This window comes from Dufourea novaeangliae, unplaced genomic scaffold (assembly GCF_001272555.1).
Source record: "Dufourea novaeangliae isolate 0120121106 unplaced genomic scaffold, ASM127255v1 scaffold81, whole genome shotgun sequence".
In the NCBI taxonomy this organism is placed as follows: Eukaryota; Metazoa; Arthropoda; class Insecta; order Hymenoptera; family Halictidae; genus Dufourea; species Dufourea novaeangliae.
The window spans coordinates 309,631-326,774 of record NW_015373973.1 but is presented as its reverse complement, the minus strand read 5'-3'; the positions used below and the strand labels follow the sequence as shown (position 1 = coordinate 326,774).

At 33.3% G+C, this 17,144-nt stretch overlaps 3 protein-coding genes across 4 annotated transcripts; 2 read left to right on the top strand and 1 right to left on the bottom strand.

The window, feature by feature from the left end:
• Nucleotides 1-2,910: 2,910 nt before the first annotated feature.
• LOC107186925 (GTP-binding protein 10 homolog) lies at nucleotides 2,911-4,418 on the top strand. Its single transcript, XM_015574893.1, has 4 exons — nucleotides 2,911-3,058; nucleotides 3,137-3,440; nucleotides 3,530-3,748; nucleotides 3,811-4,418. Exons 1-4 carry the CDS (start codon nucleotides 3,020-3,022, stop codon nucleotides 4,416-4,418), a joined length of 1,170 nt encoding a protein of 389 aa, XP_015430379.1. The 5' UTR covers nucleotides 2,911-3,019.
• A 175-nt stretch (nucleotides 4,419-4,593) lies between these two features.
• Nucleotides 4,594-6,301, bottom strand: LOC107186829 (probable tRNA N6-adenosine threonylcarbamoyltransferase, mitochondrial). The gene is made up of 5 exons (XM_015574772.1): nucleotides 6,066-6,301; nucleotides 5,708-5,966; nucleotides 5,500-5,628; nucleotides 4,959-5,315; nucleotides 4,594-4,893 (listed from the first exon to the last, which is right to left on the bottom strand). The coding sequence occupies exons 1-5, from the start codon at nucleotides 6,299-6,301 to the stop codon at nucleotides 4,594-4,596; spliced, it is 1,281 nt and encodes a 426-aa protein (XP_015430258.1).
• Nucleotides 6,302-7,031: 730 nt separating this feature from the next.
• Nucleotides 7,032-16,471, top strand: LOC107186860 (RNA-binding protein 33-like). Of its 2 annotated transcripts, none has more exons than XM_015574810.1 (11): nucleotides 7,032-7,098; nucleotides 7,612-7,711; nucleotides 10,957-11,525; nucleotides 11,620-12,461; nucleotides 12,571-12,743; nucleotides 12,823-12,996; nucleotides 13,077-13,391; nucleotides 13,466-13,619; nucleotides 14,011-14,141; nucleotides 14,906-15,517; nucleotides 16,279-16,471. In XM_015574810.1, the coding sequence occupies exons 1-11, from the start codon at nucleotides 7,088-7,090 to the stop codon at nucleotides 16,462-16,464; spliced, it is 3,267 nt and encodes a 1,088-aa protein (XP_015430296.1). In that variant the 5' UTR covers nucleotides 7,032-7,087; the 3' UTR covers nucleotides 16,465-16,471. The 2 variants fall into 2 exon arrangements, with proteins under 2 accessions (XP_015430296.1, XP_015430295.1); XM_015574809.1 differs by having other exon boundaries at nucleotides 10,954-11,525.
• Nucleotides 16,472-17,144: the final 673 nt, after the last annotated feature.

Genomic DNA, 17,144 nt, shown 5'->3' with positions numbered 1-17,144 from the left:
ATGTATATTTAAATATGCAGCGAAATTAATTGAATGGCGCGTTAAAACTGAAAGTACAACTTACTTTCTGGGCTGAGACGGGTATAGTGGTTTCTCTGGTGTAAATTGGGACATCTAGATCACTGACACTGCTACTGATACTTGGTGCTCTGGAATCAGGTCGACCACTGAGGGGTACGGAAAGATGCGTTGGCCTAAGTGGATGAGATTCCGCTATGTAACCCTCTCCAAAATCTTCGTCATCTCGATCCATCTATTGTAACAACAGCAAACACAATAATCAACGGTACATACATAACAATGCTCGAATTTACGATACATGAATTACATAGCTACTTCGCCTTTTCATTTATTTGTCAACAGCTGCTAGAAATCTAATAAATTTCTGTCATCTTCTCGAAGAAATATTACATACAAATTTCTATGTATTTCAAACCTATTCTTCCTTTTTCGATACAGAGTATAATACGTTTTCGTACCATTAAAGTCTTTCAATAATACTTTTATTCGTCATGTCAGGCTGTACTACAGGAAAAATGATTTATCGAAACAAAATAAAGAATGAAGGTACGTTCCACGGTAACGATGACAATTGTCAATTGCGCCTCGTAAGTATTGCACGTAAAATTAGCACGAGAATGTGACAACAGTACGCTTTCCCTATCAATTATTTGGCAGACGATCAAGGCTAGTAACTCGATGACATACTCCCCACTCCGATCAAAAACTTTGTCCTACGATCATTCAAGAAAATAAGCAACAACACGTAGAGTGACATTCATTCCAATACACGTTTCATTGTATTAACATAGTTTGACGCATTTAAAACGCGATTTTCAATATAAATCTATATTCTGGCTGCAGTTTCTCGATAATACAGATTTAATACACTTAAAAATGAATCGACGCTTAAGACTTCGTTTGAAGACTGACTCTAAGTAGTATACTCCGGACTTTGTGAAATTTCCAAAATTTGTCCGTCGTCGTATTGTATGTTAGAGACATACGTGCCCGTAATTAACAGGTAATTGCAAGTTGACTCGGTACATCGCGACGTTATGTATAGTAAATCATCGATAACGAATCGGCAAGTTCCACTAGATCGTTGTGCATTTGTACGAAACGACGCGTGAAAAATTTAAAAAAACGAAAAAAATCATCCCGTCCCCACTTGTTCCAGATAGCGTAAAATATCGGCCCGCTCGAGCCAGTCTCAATACCGTCTTTGAAAAAACAGGACGCGCTCCACTGACGCCACCAAGGAACCTAGAACTTGCCACGAGAAAAACATGACTTTTTTTTGGTTAATTACCTCGTGCTCGAGCGAAGCAGAAGCGGTAAGGAGAATATAGAGAAGAGAAGATGAGTTCGGTAACGGATGCTATCTCAATGAAGGAATCTGCACCAGCAATTCAGGCCGCCGATTTCGAAGGAAGACGTGGTGGAACGTCTTACCGATGAGTTCGTATGACGATAACACGAAAGTACGGATAGAAAGAAAAAAAAATTGAAGATCGAAGAACACCCGTACAGCCGAGACGTGCTCTTGAGACTGAGCTAGAGGACGCATCTCGTCGCGACGTCGCCGTCGTCGTCGTCGTCGCCGTCGCCGTCGCCGTCGACAAGACGTAGCCGTCGGCCTCCGGCTGGATTTAATTTTAACGCGTACGTCGTTAGACGAGCCTCCGAGCTTCCTCTAACAACGAACACAAATACGTTAATGCAACCACCTCTTCTCCCCGTTCGACTCCTTCTCTCTCTTATGTTGCTGTATCAATTGATTCCTACTAAACTTCGCAATTGATTTCACTTGACCCGACAGTGCATCTTACCGGCAGTTACACCGATCGGTCTCGCAACAATTGGAATATTTTCCGAACGCGCAAGCAGCTTTTATTCCTTTCTGCCTTTCCTTAACTCTTTATCGTTCGTAATGACGTAATGACAGATTATCTTGTAACTCATAGTATAACCGAAAACGACGCGCGACGTGTTCTTTCAAAGCATTCATTCCGCTATACTTGTCACGAATTATATACTTACATATGTATGTATACAATTTGTGACAATTGACAATGAATCGGTACATCGATGAGGCAATACTAACAGAATATGTATGCAACTTCCATAATCGCGACAGCTTCCGTTTATTCATAAAACTCTTTCTTTGACGATAGACTGAATAATCATAGACAACCACTCTTATACGTCTATGAAGAATCTCTTATTTATTATTCGCTCTTTCCCAATGTTACACACGTTAGATTCGGAAACACAATCGACTATGCAAATTAATAATTTTCGACTACTAATAAGTTATATAATGATACTGATTGTATCTTAAATGTGCTTGTCACTCTTCGGACAAATTTACGTATATTAAAAATAGGTTGTCTAATACATATAATCAATCTATGTACATATATGGCAATATAACGTTTCTGTAGACGGTACCGTTAATGCGATGCATTGCTAAACAAAGATGCGTACGCTAATAAAGTAATTAACTATGCAACAAGTAAAACAATTTCAGTACCTAGTAGAACGATATTTGCAATATTCAAAAATGTCTTTATAATAAGGTATACCTTATTCTAGATATCTAACACCCACATATGCTTCTGTTCAATATTTAAGTTAATTTTCCTTTTGCAAAAATAACTTTATTATTTCCTCATAAAATGCATTCGCTCGCTAACAAACGTCTTCGTTCATATTCTAATAAAAATATTTCGGTTTTCAATTTTCCCATTTAAATACACTTCTTATGCTTTTACCACGTGCTTGAACTGGATGAACTTATTGGCGCCGCCATCTAATCACTTCTCAAACTGTCGTTCGTATAATATTCGTGTTTCTCCTTCTCTGCTGTTTCGAATTTTCCTCGTTGGTGAAATATAACTCTAGATACACAATATTATGATACAAATACAAAAAAACTGTATCGCAGCTTATGAAATACCGTATAAAAACCTTGTTTATTTAGTCACTTCGGGAATAGATTCTTATTAAAAATAAAATGGTCGTATTGACACAAGTTCTAGGTTATACGAATAAGGTAATTAAGTGTACATAATGATGTGAATTTTCAAAAATTGGTAACGTTAATGAGAATTAATGTAAATTACCTGTGCAGTTGCCAAGAAAATTTAGGCGTCGTGGACTGATAGATTCTTTACGTATTCATGTAAAAGGGGGTCCTGGGGGTTCTGGACTCTGTCGTTATGGTGGAAGAGGTGGAACAGGAGGCAGCGTGTATGTCGTATCAGAAGAGGGATTTACTTTGGAAAAAGTTAAATCCACGATTAAAAATGTAAAACTAAAAGCAGGGCCAGGCGGTGAAAGTACATCAAGGGGGATCATTGGTATACCTGGAACAGATTTAAATATAAATGTTCCAGTTGGTATTACAGTTTACGATGAAAACCATATTAAACTTGGTAATATGCATTTATATCTCATTTCAATTGAATTCTGTCATGTTAATAATCGACTACAGTTTCATGTGTATGCATCTATGAAAATATAGGTGAATTGAATTCTAAAGGTGAAAAAGTCATGGTTGCAAAGGGTGGTATTGGAGGTTGCCAAAATACAGGATTCTGTGGACTCAGAGGTGAAGATCGAGCCATAATTCTGGATCTTAAATTAATCGCTGATGTTGGCTTAGTTGGCTTTCCTAATGCAGGAAAGAGTACATTTTTAAATGCTGTTTCCAAAGCAAAACCCAAAATTGCTAGCTACCCATGTAAGTTTTATTTTTTACAAACTACATTACAAATTTATATTTATAAACAATACTTCTTTCAGTCACAACAATGAGACCACAAATAGGTTCCGTAAACTACAAAGACCACAGACAAATCTCCATTGCAGATTTGCCTGGCTTAATTGAAGGTGCTCATGCTAATATGGGCTTAGGTCATAGGTTCTTAAAACACATAGAAAGAACAAAACTGTTATTATTTATTGTGGATATTGAGGGATTCCAACTGTCTCCTAAATATGTACATAGGACTTGCTTGGAAACTGTACTTTTGTTGAACAAAGAAATTGAACTTTATAAACCTGATTTACTAGAAAGACCCTCAATGCTTATAGTAAATAAAATGGACACAAAATGTGCAAATAAAATTTATGATGAAATCAAACCAAAATTAAGTAATTTATCAGAGGCAGTATCAGAATTTGATGAGTCTATGCAACCAGAGAATCTTTTACAATTCGATGATATTGTGCCGACGTCTTTAATTTCGAAACACACAAATGAGATACAGGATATCAAAGAAAAAATTCGAGATATTATTGATAAATACGAAGACGAAAAACTTCATCTGAAAGATACTGATTCGACAGAAGATTTTTTACTGACAAAGTTGAAGAAAAGTACACAACGATATGCACCCACACTTGTATAGTAGTTCTTATTTAAATAAATTCTATCATAACATAATAGTATCTTCTAAAGAAGTGTAATTTAAGTTACAATTTTGTACAGTAATAACAATTTTTTTATAATGTTCAGTAAACTTTTACAAAAATCTAATAAGAAATATGTTGACAAGAAGCAAACTTGTCTTCCTATTAAATTGTTCACGTCAGTTGTTTCTTTAATTTTACCCAGTTACACTTTAGATTGGCTTCTTTTACTTTCTCTCTCCAGTCTTCTCCTAATGGAGCTTTCTTCTCTATACACACATTATCAATATCGTTTTCATTCTTAATAACACCCTTATCTGCAATCCACCTTTCCACTCCATTCCATGCAATCATTATTCCATTGTCTGTGCACAATTTAGGGGGTGGCCTGACAAAATTAAAACCTAATTCCGTACTTACAATATTTAGTGCTTTAGCTAAGAAATCATTACACGCAACTCCTCCTGATACAACCTGCTCAATAAAACAACAGTTAGATGTTATATGAAATTTAATTCACTTAGTACGTTTAAACATACCAGTGTCCGTTTGTCATTAGGAAACAATGACATTTTATCAACAAATTCTATTGCTCTTTGAGTCCTCTGACAAATATGTGTTACTACAGCTAATTGAAATGCTGCACATAAATTGTATGCATCAGGAATCAACATATCACCAATTACACCATGTTTTTCCTCTTCTGTTTCAATGTATTTTGTACATCTAGTCAGCATTCCACTAAGACTAAAATTGCAATTGCGATAATGTGCCATTGCAGTATCAAAAAAAAATTGATCAACATTTGATGCTTTACGTGCTGCAGTTTCTATAGCTGCACCTCCGTTTAAAGAACTAAATTCTGGAACGTTTCGTAATTTAAGTCTTCGAGCAACCTATGAATGTAAACTTGTACTTTAGCGTTGTCTTATACAGGGTGTTCGGTTACTTGTGTCAGAAAGTGATTCTACATGTCAAATTACGAGAAAATCAAAAATTACGAAATTGCATTAAAGCCCTATTGTCGAAATTACGAACGAAAAACGTCTGGAAACGACAAATGTCTATAATCATTTTTACCTTATCAAAGATTTCTCCAGGTGCAATATTTATTGTAGTTCCAAGTAAATAAAACTTGTTCACATCTTCTACAATTGCGAGTAAACAATGACCTCCAGAAACCAATAATACAAGATAAGGAAAATCAACCTGAATATAAAAAATATAATTTAAATTTATATTCTGCAATTAAGAATCTCATATTGAGTACTAATAGACGCAAACAGACTTTTTCCTTCATTCGTACTGTCAAGGCATGAGCTTCCATATGGTGTATAGGTATAAAAGGTTTTTTTCCAATTTTTGCTAAATGTTTTCCAAACCTTGTGCCAACATCAAGCGACATAGGCAGACCAGGTTTCACAGTTGTAGCTATAGCACTAATGTCTTTTAATTTCAAATTTGCAGATCTCAATGCATCTTCACAAACCCTAGTAATATTATTTGTATGCAATACACGTGCAATCCCAGGAATTATTCCTCCAAAACTAGAAAAATCAAGTCATTTTTACAAGCAACATTTTATGTCTCTTTATAAAGAATCATTTACAATATTACACAAGTTTATTAATAATCATTTAAATTACTTCAAATGAACATAATGTTGAGAATCAATGGCTTCACCTAGAATGGTTCCCGTATTATCAACAATTCCACAGCCTGTATCATCACAACTGGATTCTATTCCCAAAACTATGACTGCTTTATTATGTAGATTATTTTTCAACAACTTTAAATCATTTCTATGTGGATACAGTAATATATTAGGACTGAAGAAATGTTTCAGTGGACACTTATAAAACAAGTGCATATTCCAAGCCATTCTTTTTTCAAATTGGGCTTTACATATATGAAGAACAAATTACATTCATAACATGTACTAAACCAGTATTGCAAGTATTAATTACATTAAAGTATATTCAAGTAAGTGAATACATGAATTCATATTACAATATAACTACATATTTATATTAACAGAAGAATCAATTTGGTCAAAATAATCCATCAGTATTTGATAAGCATTTTATCCTTTTCTACGGTGTTCTCGTTATTATTTTTGTTTGTGACCTTTCACATATATAGAAACCTATTTTATTACAATTACAGTTATTGAATATGTTTCATGAGATATAGTCGATAATTTCTTTTAGTTTCTATTTTGTCTTTTAAATCACAATAAGCATTAGAAAGATGTATATATATGTATACATCGATATTTAGATACTTGAAATCAGTTTTTGTAGTGTTTGCTTGATTATTGCCCTATTAATTAAAAAAAAAGAAAGAGATTCAGTTTATTGCAAGTAGGCACGTTTATATCCGCCATAAAATGGACCAATGAGAATATCAGACGTGCGTGACGAGTGGTCCGCCATTATTACTCTGACGCGCCATCTTATGGGAACAAGACTATACTAAATTTTGATCTTTGGTGTTTTCCGTGTTTTCAGAGTGTTCTGTCGAGAATTTTGTAAGTGAGGTCGATATATCGAAAATGGTTATCGATACGACCAGTACGACTCATGCAAAGCCTGAAAAGCTTACTGTCTTGTAGCCATCAAAGAGCTGCTGCAGGACTTTCACCTAAGTATCAATAACTGAACGTACAATGTCAGAACAGTAAGTGATAGAAAATACGTACCCTTATACCATTTCAGTGATCAATGCAGTTATTTCTCCGTTATTTTTTTTTCTCTATACATTTCTTTTTTAGGAAATTAGCCTTGATTATCTTAGTAGGAGTAGAGGTTAGAGCTACCATCGCTTCTGTTAATGACGTACTTACATTGTATTTTATCGGGCATCGTTCGTCGCATTCGTTTTTCATTGTTTGTTAAATTGTTATATTTACCTTGTGTTGAATGTATATTTTCTGAGAAATTGATGAAGTGTACTGAATATGATACTATACCTATTTCGTGTTACATACTTAAAACGTGTTATACTGTGTACTGTTTATTAAAGTCTGTACAATTTTCTATTATTGTCCTGTTTATGTGTTAAAGATTGCAATAGTTTTATTTCAAATAATTTGTGTTAAGTGTTTACCTATGGAAAATTAATCGTATTTAAAAAGCAACTAGAAAGGAGTTCATTGATTTGTCTTTTTACATACTTTAATTATTTTTGTAGCGATGATACTTTATTGGATGAAGATCTTGGAGATGAAGAATATGATCTAGGCAATGATGAAGAAGAGGCACTATTAGCAGATGATTATGAATTGGAGAGGGTGAGCATATTGCTGGAAAATTATTTTGTTATTAAATGAGGAATAGCACATCATTATGTGCCATTAATTGTTGTATGGTATTAATCCATGTTGAAAGTTAATAACAAAATTGGCAAAAATTACAGTTCTGAATGAATATATATATAGATTAATTAATCCATTTGTGGTTTCAAAGTTCTCCAGTATAAGTACTAAGTTGTAAAATAATTCTGTAAAATATGAAAGATCCAAGGCTACTCTGCTTTCTTTTTAATATTTCAAAATTTATGAATTATATGATATAAAAAGGTTAAATATAATGTAACTTATATTCATGTTCTTTGTAAGTAATATACTTTAGCGCACAAGGTGGTAACTTAATACTGCCAACTTTATTTAATCCATACAGTATTCTCTCTATTATGATTCCAACTTCGGATCCGCTGTGGATTCCTTATGGAACCAGTTGATAAATTCCATACATTATAAATTTCGCATGGAGTCTCGGTAGCTCACTCTTGTATTTCGTTGACAGCAAATGAAAAACAAAGAAGGAACCGAGCGTCGAGGCCGCTGACAAAGACTTAAATGCACGTGTATTGGTAAGACACACTAGACAAAGATGAAACTCCTTTGCTTTTTATTCTTTGTTAATGAAAATTTTATTGAGGCACTGGAGAAATTTTTCTGATTAAATGAAGCCAAACAGGATATAATTTGGATCATTTCTAATTTATCAGAAGCGATAGCTCATATTTATTCGTTATCGCTATTGATAAATTAGAAATGATTCAAATTACATATATCGTGTTCGGTATCGTTTTTATCAGAAAAATCTCACCAATATATTAATCAAATTTTCATTGACAAAGAACCAAAAATAAAAAAGTTTTATCATGTATTAGTCTTGTCTCACCGATACATAGGGTTTTAATCGTTTTTTTTTTGTCTCTAAAACTTTCAGTCTTTGGCTCATAAAAAGGAAGCCGTTGCCCTGTTACATTATTCGCTTGATTGGTTCCAAAGGGACCACCCTACCTTCCCTGGTAGTGGGGATAAAGCAGAAACTCTTATATAATAAACTTGGCCAAGCACTTATAGAGACAATACTGTAGTGTTTTATTTGTATTACATTTTATAACTATGATAGGTAAATCAATAACATCATGCATACTTTTCATTGTTTAATGATGATGTTAAATTAGACTGTTATCTCTTTATATCTGTAGCCACTTGAAATTGGATGTTTAAACAGAATTTATAAAAGGAATTATTTATGTTAATACAAATAAATATTATATAGTTTTGGTCTTCCCAATTTCTCAAGACCATACAAGCACTTTATTAATTTTGTAGATCATTGCATGGTTGTAATACATTCAATATAAGGATAAAAGTTAATATGCGTATGAAACAACAGATGTCTTGGAGCAGGCGAGAATTTCATGTTGTATTTTGACTATTACCGCAGTCAAACAGTATGAAAATACATTTGCGAAAGTATCATATGGAATATGTAGAATAAGTGACACACTTGATCAAAATTAGAGCAGGGAAAATGAAAGAAACTATTATAAATATATCTAACAGCTGTCTAATAACAATCAAAGAAGGTATAATCACTTTTATAGTGTTTCATTTACAAGTGGACGTAACACTTATTCAGAAGTATACATTATTTGTTATTCTGATATATATTTTAGTAATCTATATGCTCAATTTGTATTTATTGATATAAATTAAATTGTGTATATTAGTGAATTTTGATCATTTTCATTCTATTGAATTTTCCAATTAATTATGTTTAGAGTCAGATATTTATAAATGCTTCGACACACTTTTCCTTTTCCCTGCCTTCTCCAAAAGTCATTTTAATCAGCAGGTATTGTAACAAGAATCAAAGCTGATTGTAGATAAAAGATTGATATCACACATCTCTGTTAAAGTATTTACACCGTTTCAAAAAATTATAGTTGAAAATGTTATAAGTTCTGTAATCAATAATATATGTATTTGAAAATATCGCTATATGAATATAATTTTTTCATATAATGTGTTCAAGTATTAAAATCTGTAGAATAAAAATGTTTTAATGAAAGTTAACAAAATAGTAACGAGATGTTTGATAAAATATTTCGAAAGAACTTGTTAAGATTTTAAAACATTGTTAAATTGTAATAATCCGATAGAACAAAAGTTTTAATTTGAAATCAATAACTGTTAGACTCTTAGTAACTGTGACATAGTTATTTTACAAAGTTACAAGTTTATAATGAATTTTAATTGACAACAAACTTTATAATAAACTGAGAATAAGATGTCTTTCAATTGTAAATGTATAGAGTTAAGTATGGTTTTTATATGAAAATCAACACATTGTGAATTCTTTCATTAAAACATTCAACTGTTATGTGCAGATATTTTGAAGTCGTTTGTAATGATAAAATGTTATTGTAACAAACATTAATATTGTTCACGTTTGCCACGACAATTGTACTAGTTTTCTTAGCGTGTAAGATCGTATATCTATTTTCATTTTTGTGATAAACAGCAGTATGAAATATCTGAACACTAAACACATAAATTTGTTCTTATTGGCAGGACTGTGAGTGTAGAGTAAATGTTGTGACACCGAAGAATTTTGATATAAGCAATAAATGAAATAAATACAAAGTATAAGACTGTTATGTCATGCTGCTGTGATCAGATGTCATATTACATGTACAACATATCTTTATAATGATTTTGATTATTGTTAAGTATAAGCTAAGTAACTCAAAAGCAAAAAATTCAGAAAACAGTACTTTATTATCATTCTAATTGAGTACTGACCGTTATGTATAGTATGTCAGAAATGATCAACCATACATACATTCCTCCATCCGTTATTCACATGCATGAAGCACAGCCACGGTCGTCAGCAGTGAAATTTAGCGAAATACTTACTTGCGATTACCTTTGATTACACAAATTTTATTATAAAATGTAGCGAATGATACTTACGAGAATTCAGTATTGCGATATCGTGTTCAAAAGTCATACGATATTTCTTCGTTTTAACCATAAAGAGTTCATTTCTTAAATATTCATATATATATATGTATATGTATATATATATATATACACACACACACACACACACCAACACACACACACACCACCTTACCTACCAGTCAATATATTATTTAAGAGTAGATTGTAACAACCACGGCTAACTGTTATATTTTCATTACAAATATTTGGCAATTTAATTCCCTGAGCAGCAGAATAGCTATAAGGGAGAAGAGGAGACAGATGATGTACTGGATTTAGGAGTAACCGACGCACTTGACGACCTAGATGGTGAAGATGAAAATATAGACTTTAGTAGAAGCAACACCAATAGAAGTAATGACAATGATTTTTATGAAGACGGAGATCAGCTTGAAGATCAGTCGAAATATTACGAGCAAGATGAAATTAATGAATACAAAAGCGAACAAATGTGTCAACAAGACGACCGTTCTGCAGGCGACAGCGTCAGTACTTCTACCAATATTGGCAAAGGAGATTTGCGAGAAAAATTGCAGAAGAATGCAGCAAAAATCTACGCCGGGACCGGACAAGGAATGGAAGACGATGAATGCGAAGAGGCCAAGGAAAGGAGGAACAGATTTCAAAACGAGAGAACTATAGTTTCTCCGAAAATGAATAGCAATATACCAGATACTTTGGAAAACGTTCTAACATCTGAACCATCAAAATTGATATGCAGAGGCCGAGGAAGAGGCCGAAGTACAAGAGGAAACCGTGGAGGAAGATTTAATACACAGAATTCTGGAAATTTTAATCCAAGGTACTTAAATCGCATTTAGTATTTCTATTTCGTATGTAATAATGAATTTATTGAAAAAAAGATGTCTTTTAACATTTGTGAAATATTATGTTAGATTTAATAACGCGCGCAACGTGAACTTCGATAATCAACCACCAGTGTGTAGGCCACCGTTGCTCGAAGCCAGACCACCGTTTCTTCTCGGAGTACCAAACAACATACAAAATCAGCAGATAATCTATCAACAACCAAACTCTCAAGTACAACCTTTCCAGCATTATTCTCCAAATGGTTCTCTCCAAGGCCCTACGCACTTTGTAAATAGTAGACCGCAATTCAATCCTAATCAATTTCAAGGTCAAGTGGGTCCTCGAATAATCGGGCCGAGACTAGATTACAGACCTCGAGCTAGTTTATCAGGATCGTTACAAGGCCCGCCTTATAACCACCCAGCGAATCAACCGCCGTACGCCCAAATTCAACCGGGTCCATTTCAAAATTCAGGCGTGCTCATGCAGGATAATCAGACACGTCTGATACAAAACAACCAAGGTCCGTTGTTACAAGGAAATCCAGGAGGATCCTTACTGGGAAATCTGAATCCATTGGTACCGGGCACTTCAGCGTCGTTGTTACAAAGAAATCAGACTTTACCAATGCAAGGGTTTCCGCGACAACCTTCTCAGGGGCCACCCATTAATCATCCTAATGTACAAATATCCAATCAGTCGCCGTTTGAGAACAGACCAAGTTTTCAAGAAGCTCAGTTCGAAAACCGACCAGTTTACGATTCGAGGTCCGGCTACTCTGACCAAGTACCTACCAGCCAATTTAATATTAACACATTACCGGTACCGCAACAGTCCGCTCCCAATGTACCCAATGTACCTTTACCCCCAGGACACAAGATTTTAATCAATCCACATTTTCGAGGCGCTGTTCAATCGACGAATGATGGTAAGCATTTGAAAAAGTTATCTGGTTCTGACCAGTACTGATGACGGATGATATGGTATTCCTTTACAATTTTTCAATTTTAACGACCAATATTTTTCAATACGTTAAGCGGCAAGGCTTGCCTGGGATTCTGCTCAACAGCAGACATCTTTATCATCCCAAATACCCAATAGTCAGTTCTCACAACCAGCATCTTCTTATCAAAATCAAAATCCATATGGTCAAACTCAACAAGGACCACAACCGCAGTACCAACAGAATTATCAACAAAATAAAAGTGATGTATGTGGTTGGACATATTTTTACGTAAATGCAAATTTTTATGGGAGTCTGAATGCTAAATATATATTATTTTGTGCAGGATCCTTACGCGTATTTCTCTGACGTGTGGCAAGAGAATAAACCGCAGAAAAGTCAGAGTGGAACTTTGACTAAACAATACTCTGTGGAAAGTAGTTACTCGCGAGACAGTAATTACGAGGGTGGTTCGAAGTATAAATCAGGACAATGGGATCAGAAGGACAATTACCAAGAGGTAAACAACGTGTGAATTGTTACGAAATAGAAATACTTGTCGGTAGGATCATTCATTTATTACAAAATACTGTGCAATAGGAACACAGAGGAGTCCATCAGAATTATCGCGACAGAGACTTATCATCCAAAACTAGAACTGATCATGTCGCAAAAAGCAGACCGCCTCCGTCGAACTTATATCGCGACAGCTACGATCAGAATCATGCACAAAAATCACCTGGTAACAGACCCATGAATACTTCGGTCAGAGCTAGGTTACCGCAAAAAAGAGTCTCCGATCCAGTGGAGAGACCTCTGCGTGACCTAAGTCCAAAACGAATGAAACCTAGCAATAGGAATCTTCAAGAAGTACGGACAGTAGATACATTAAATACTACAAACAATGAAAAAAAGGTACACTACATTGTATGGTATTTAATTCTTTTGAAGATAATATATATATATATCTATTGAATTAAATATTTTAGGATGAAGACAGTGATCCGGAAATGCAAGAGTACAGAAAGAAAATGGAAGAACAGAAGCGACTTAGGGAAAAGATTTTGCGTGAAAAGGAAAACAGGCGAAAAATGGCTGCAATGGAAAAGCAAAATGAGGAAGCTAAAAATGAAAGTAATATATGTATGTATACTTAGTATCTCTTTGAATTTTCAGTTTTTGTAGACGATAAGAATTATAGAATGCGTCTTTATGAATTTATAGTCTCGACGCATAGACGGACAATATAATAAAATAAATAAATACTCATCTATAAATATGTGTTCCCACTGAACACACCACTATATACCATTATACATTTTGATCCTCATCGTTCATAATCAAGAGAATAAACAATTTGTTTAAGTGATCTCTTTTTAATTCTGAATTTTTCGTAAACGTTTTAGTAACATAAGTTACATAAATACCATTATGTTCCATAGAAGTTACAATAGCTGTTTACAGTTTTAAGCAAAGTATTTACCGATCTTTTCTTCTACGTACTTATTCTTTGTATGAATCATTTCTTTTTCAGCAAGCGAAAGTACACAGGATACAAAACCAGTGTCGGTACTTATGGGAGTTGTGAGAGATGCTTCCATGAACAAAGATCATATCAGTGTTGGCAGAGGACGCGGACGTCCTGTCAGTACACAAGCTACAGAGGTACAACACTAACGATATCGTATTCTTTTAGTAGCAAATGATACACATATCTTTAAGTAGGGACAATTTTTTCAATTGTGTAAACTTATCTTATATGAGTCGTTGAATAAGATCGATAATCTCTGCTTCTACATACGTATTTTTCTTTTTTAAAATTATAAGCAATTTTTGCTTATTAAAAGAAGACAAAATGTACAAAGTATCATATACATATTAACGTTTTGTTTGTTCATATTATATCAAAATAGTATTTGCTGTTTGAGTACGTTGCATATAAACATTGGTGTACTTGTAATTACGTACATATGTCAGAGAAAAATCATTGTTGCCCGTAACAATATAGTAAACTTTATTTGTCTCATCATCATGTATAGTTGCATTTCTTATACACTCCTGAGAAATATGTTGGTTTTCAATAGTTATAATCACTAACAGAGTGAAAATATTCAATTTTCAAATGAAATACTAATAAATAAATTATATACACATTTATTAGACTTTATTGTACATTTTTTATTTATGTTTCAATAAAATATATTTTTTAAGTACTTTTTGTTCGTTTTCATTTCCTCCAAACGTTTTACTATTCTGGTAGAGTTACCTCTCTTGAAAATATTTCATTAACAATGCATTGAATAATAATACTCTTGAAACAACTGTCATAATGACGAATCTTTTATGCAAACATTAATTAGCAATCCAACTGTTGATACTCCTTTGTGACTGAATATACTGAAGTATTTTGATGATTAATTTTGTTGTAGGCTGCAGAGAAACCGTGTGTGCGAATTGTCAGAACAATACAAACTGTACAGTCGAACGATTCAGTAGATCCTACAAAGGACAATAACGCTGGACATGCAACTGGTCAAGTCAATGATAATACAAAAATTTTGAATGCGCAGTCTGGAACGCGAAGAGTTGTAATTCAAAAATCATTATTGAGCACACAGAAGATAGCCACCACTATACAAAAAACGGTGTCAAATCTACAAAAAGGTCAGTTAGTAGGACAAAATAAAGCAACTAACCCGGTACAGTGTATAACTCAGAAAGGCGGGCTGAGTCAGTCTGATCCGCTGTCAAAGTCGGTAACGATTGGACAGAACATCGGTATCAATCCGCAGAGAATTGTTAAGCAAAAGTCACCCGTGTGTCTACAAAAAACTGTTATCAACGTACAAGAAGTAACGAACCCCAATGCACAAAAGGTTATCAGCACACAAAGCAATCAAAGAGTTGTACTTCAAAAGGCAGGGACTCAACAAAAAAAGTTACCGGAAATAAAGACAAATATTGTGAAGGTAGACAATTTAGCAGCAAGTACGTCGGAGACACAGATTAGACGTATGTGTCAAGGGATTGGAACAATTGAGGTGACTATCTTTGCTTGAAAACATTTATTGCGAGTTCACAATGCCTTGTTTAATTTCTTTTACCTGTTTCTTAAGTTTAAAAGTTATTTTAATAGAACAAAATATTAGTTCAATTTGTACCTTTTTGTTTGTTACTACTTTAAGTTTATTTTGCTACCATTGTTTAAATGAATTTTTTTTAGTACACTTTTGCAAAGTTTATTGGAATGGTATTTTGTCTCAGCATAGTTTATTACAAATTTGAAGAACGCAATGACTGCCAACTTGAGTTTTACAAATTGTTTAATATAATTGAGACCAAATTGTTCCAGTCTTACAAATCATTGAAAATGTATTAATACGAAGCGTTCATGACATAATCTAATTCAGAACGACACCTAAATACTAAATACCGTACCATTATTACCCAATACTTAATAATGCTTATTATCGCAAACAAAGGAATAAGCATTTTATTCACTAATAATTGCATTATTTTATTTTTATATTAGTCGCATAAATCAAACAGCATATGGCGATATATTTTACATTATATAGCACTATGTCATATAACACAAAAACATTTTTATTAGTTTACTGAAACATCGTGAAATGTTTGAAATTTTTCAAGACGTCACTCATCAAAATTATGTTTCTATTGTTCAGTTTATTGTTACAATTTTACTGAGTTTTTGTAATCACTTTATCTTCTGTTTTTTTTTTTTTATAAACGATATATTATTTACTGTAATAATCATTTGTTCATGTTATTCGTGTTATAGAGCATACAAATGGGCGAGCGTAGCGCAACAATTGTGTTTAAGACGCAATCCGCTGCCATGGTGTTTCACAAAAAATACCAACGTAAAATGATAGACCTTTCGCTGATAACTGTTCGCCTTGTACCGCAATCGAGCGGAACTAAAACCACGACTACAGTTGTAAAAGTTTCTTCAGAGATACACTAGCTAAAGTAACATAGTACATACCTCCAAGTACCAAAAATATGCATAGTATATTTATATTTGTGTTTAAAAGTAACAATTTATAATTTAATCAAAGCAGCCTGAATATAATTCAACATGCATTTCGTATTTTACATATTCCTTATCTAGAAAAAAAATATATATGTATACATACATATATATGCTATATATAACAATACAAGGATTAGGAGGAAACATATTTTTGGCTGCAAATAAATTGTACAATATACCTTTATAAATCAAGGTAAAATATCCTAACAGTTTAATTTGTACATATGTCAAATGCAATGTATATTTCGTATAAAAATATACGTAGTAGATCCAACAATGTGCTGTGCATTTAAAGGCTACTATTTATTATGTAGCTTACTTATATAGTAAACTGGTAAATTTATAATTTTAAGCATAAAAGTGCGAACATTCTGATAAATAAAATATATGCATCACATAATCCATAGCTTTATAGTGCTTTAAGATAAGACCGACAGTTGTGTAAGTATTTATACCCCACGAAGAACGTACCCGTCAAGAAATCACACCTTTGTACTATTACGATAAATTATATCTTAATTGTGATGTATCGCAACGTACTTCAAAATCATGTTACATATATACCGGTTTCTAATAATAGCCAACAAATATTGATAATTTCACCTATATTT

What these genes read in the sequence shown, in the direction of transcription:
- LOC107186925 (XM_015574893.1), top strand. Translation starts at nt 3,020, where the DNA reads ATGGTCGTATTGACACAAGTTCTAGGTTATACGAATAAG. An exon ending in TGAAAACCATATTAAACTTG is followed by an intron (nt 3,441 to 3,529) that starts GTAATATGCATT and finishes ATGAAAATATAG; the next exon opens with GTGAATTGAATTCTAAAGGT. An exon ending in CAAAATTGCTAGCTACCCAT is followed by an intron (nt 3,749 to 3,810) that starts GTAAGTTTTATT and finishes TACTTCTTTCAG; the next exon opens with TCACAACAATGAGACCACAA.
- LOC107186829 (XM_015574772.1), bottom strand. Translation starts at nt 6,301, where the DNA reads ATGGCTTGGAATATGCACTTGTTTTATAAGTGTCCACTGAAACATTTC. An exon ending in CAACATTATGTTCATTTGAA is followed by an intron (nt 5,967 to 6,065) that starts GTAATTTAAATG and finishes TGATTTTTCTAG; the next exon opens with TTTTGGAGGAATAATTCCTG. An exon ending in CAGTACGAATGAAGGAAAAA is followed by an intron (nt 5,629 to 5,707) that starts GTCTGTTTGCGT and finishes TTTTATATTCAG; the next exon opens with GTTGATTTTCCTTATCTTGT.
- LOC107186860 (XM_015574809.1), top strand. An exon ending in TGTTCAATCGACGAATGATG is followed by an intron (nt 12,462 to 12,570) that starts GTAAGCATTTGA and finishes CAATACGTTAAG; the next exon opens with CGGCAAGGCTTGCCTGGGAT. An exon ending in AAGGGATTGGAACAATTGAG is followed by an intron (nt 15,518 to 16,278) that starts GTGACTATCTTT and finishes TTCGTGTTATAG; the next exon opens with AGCATACAAATGGGCGAGCG.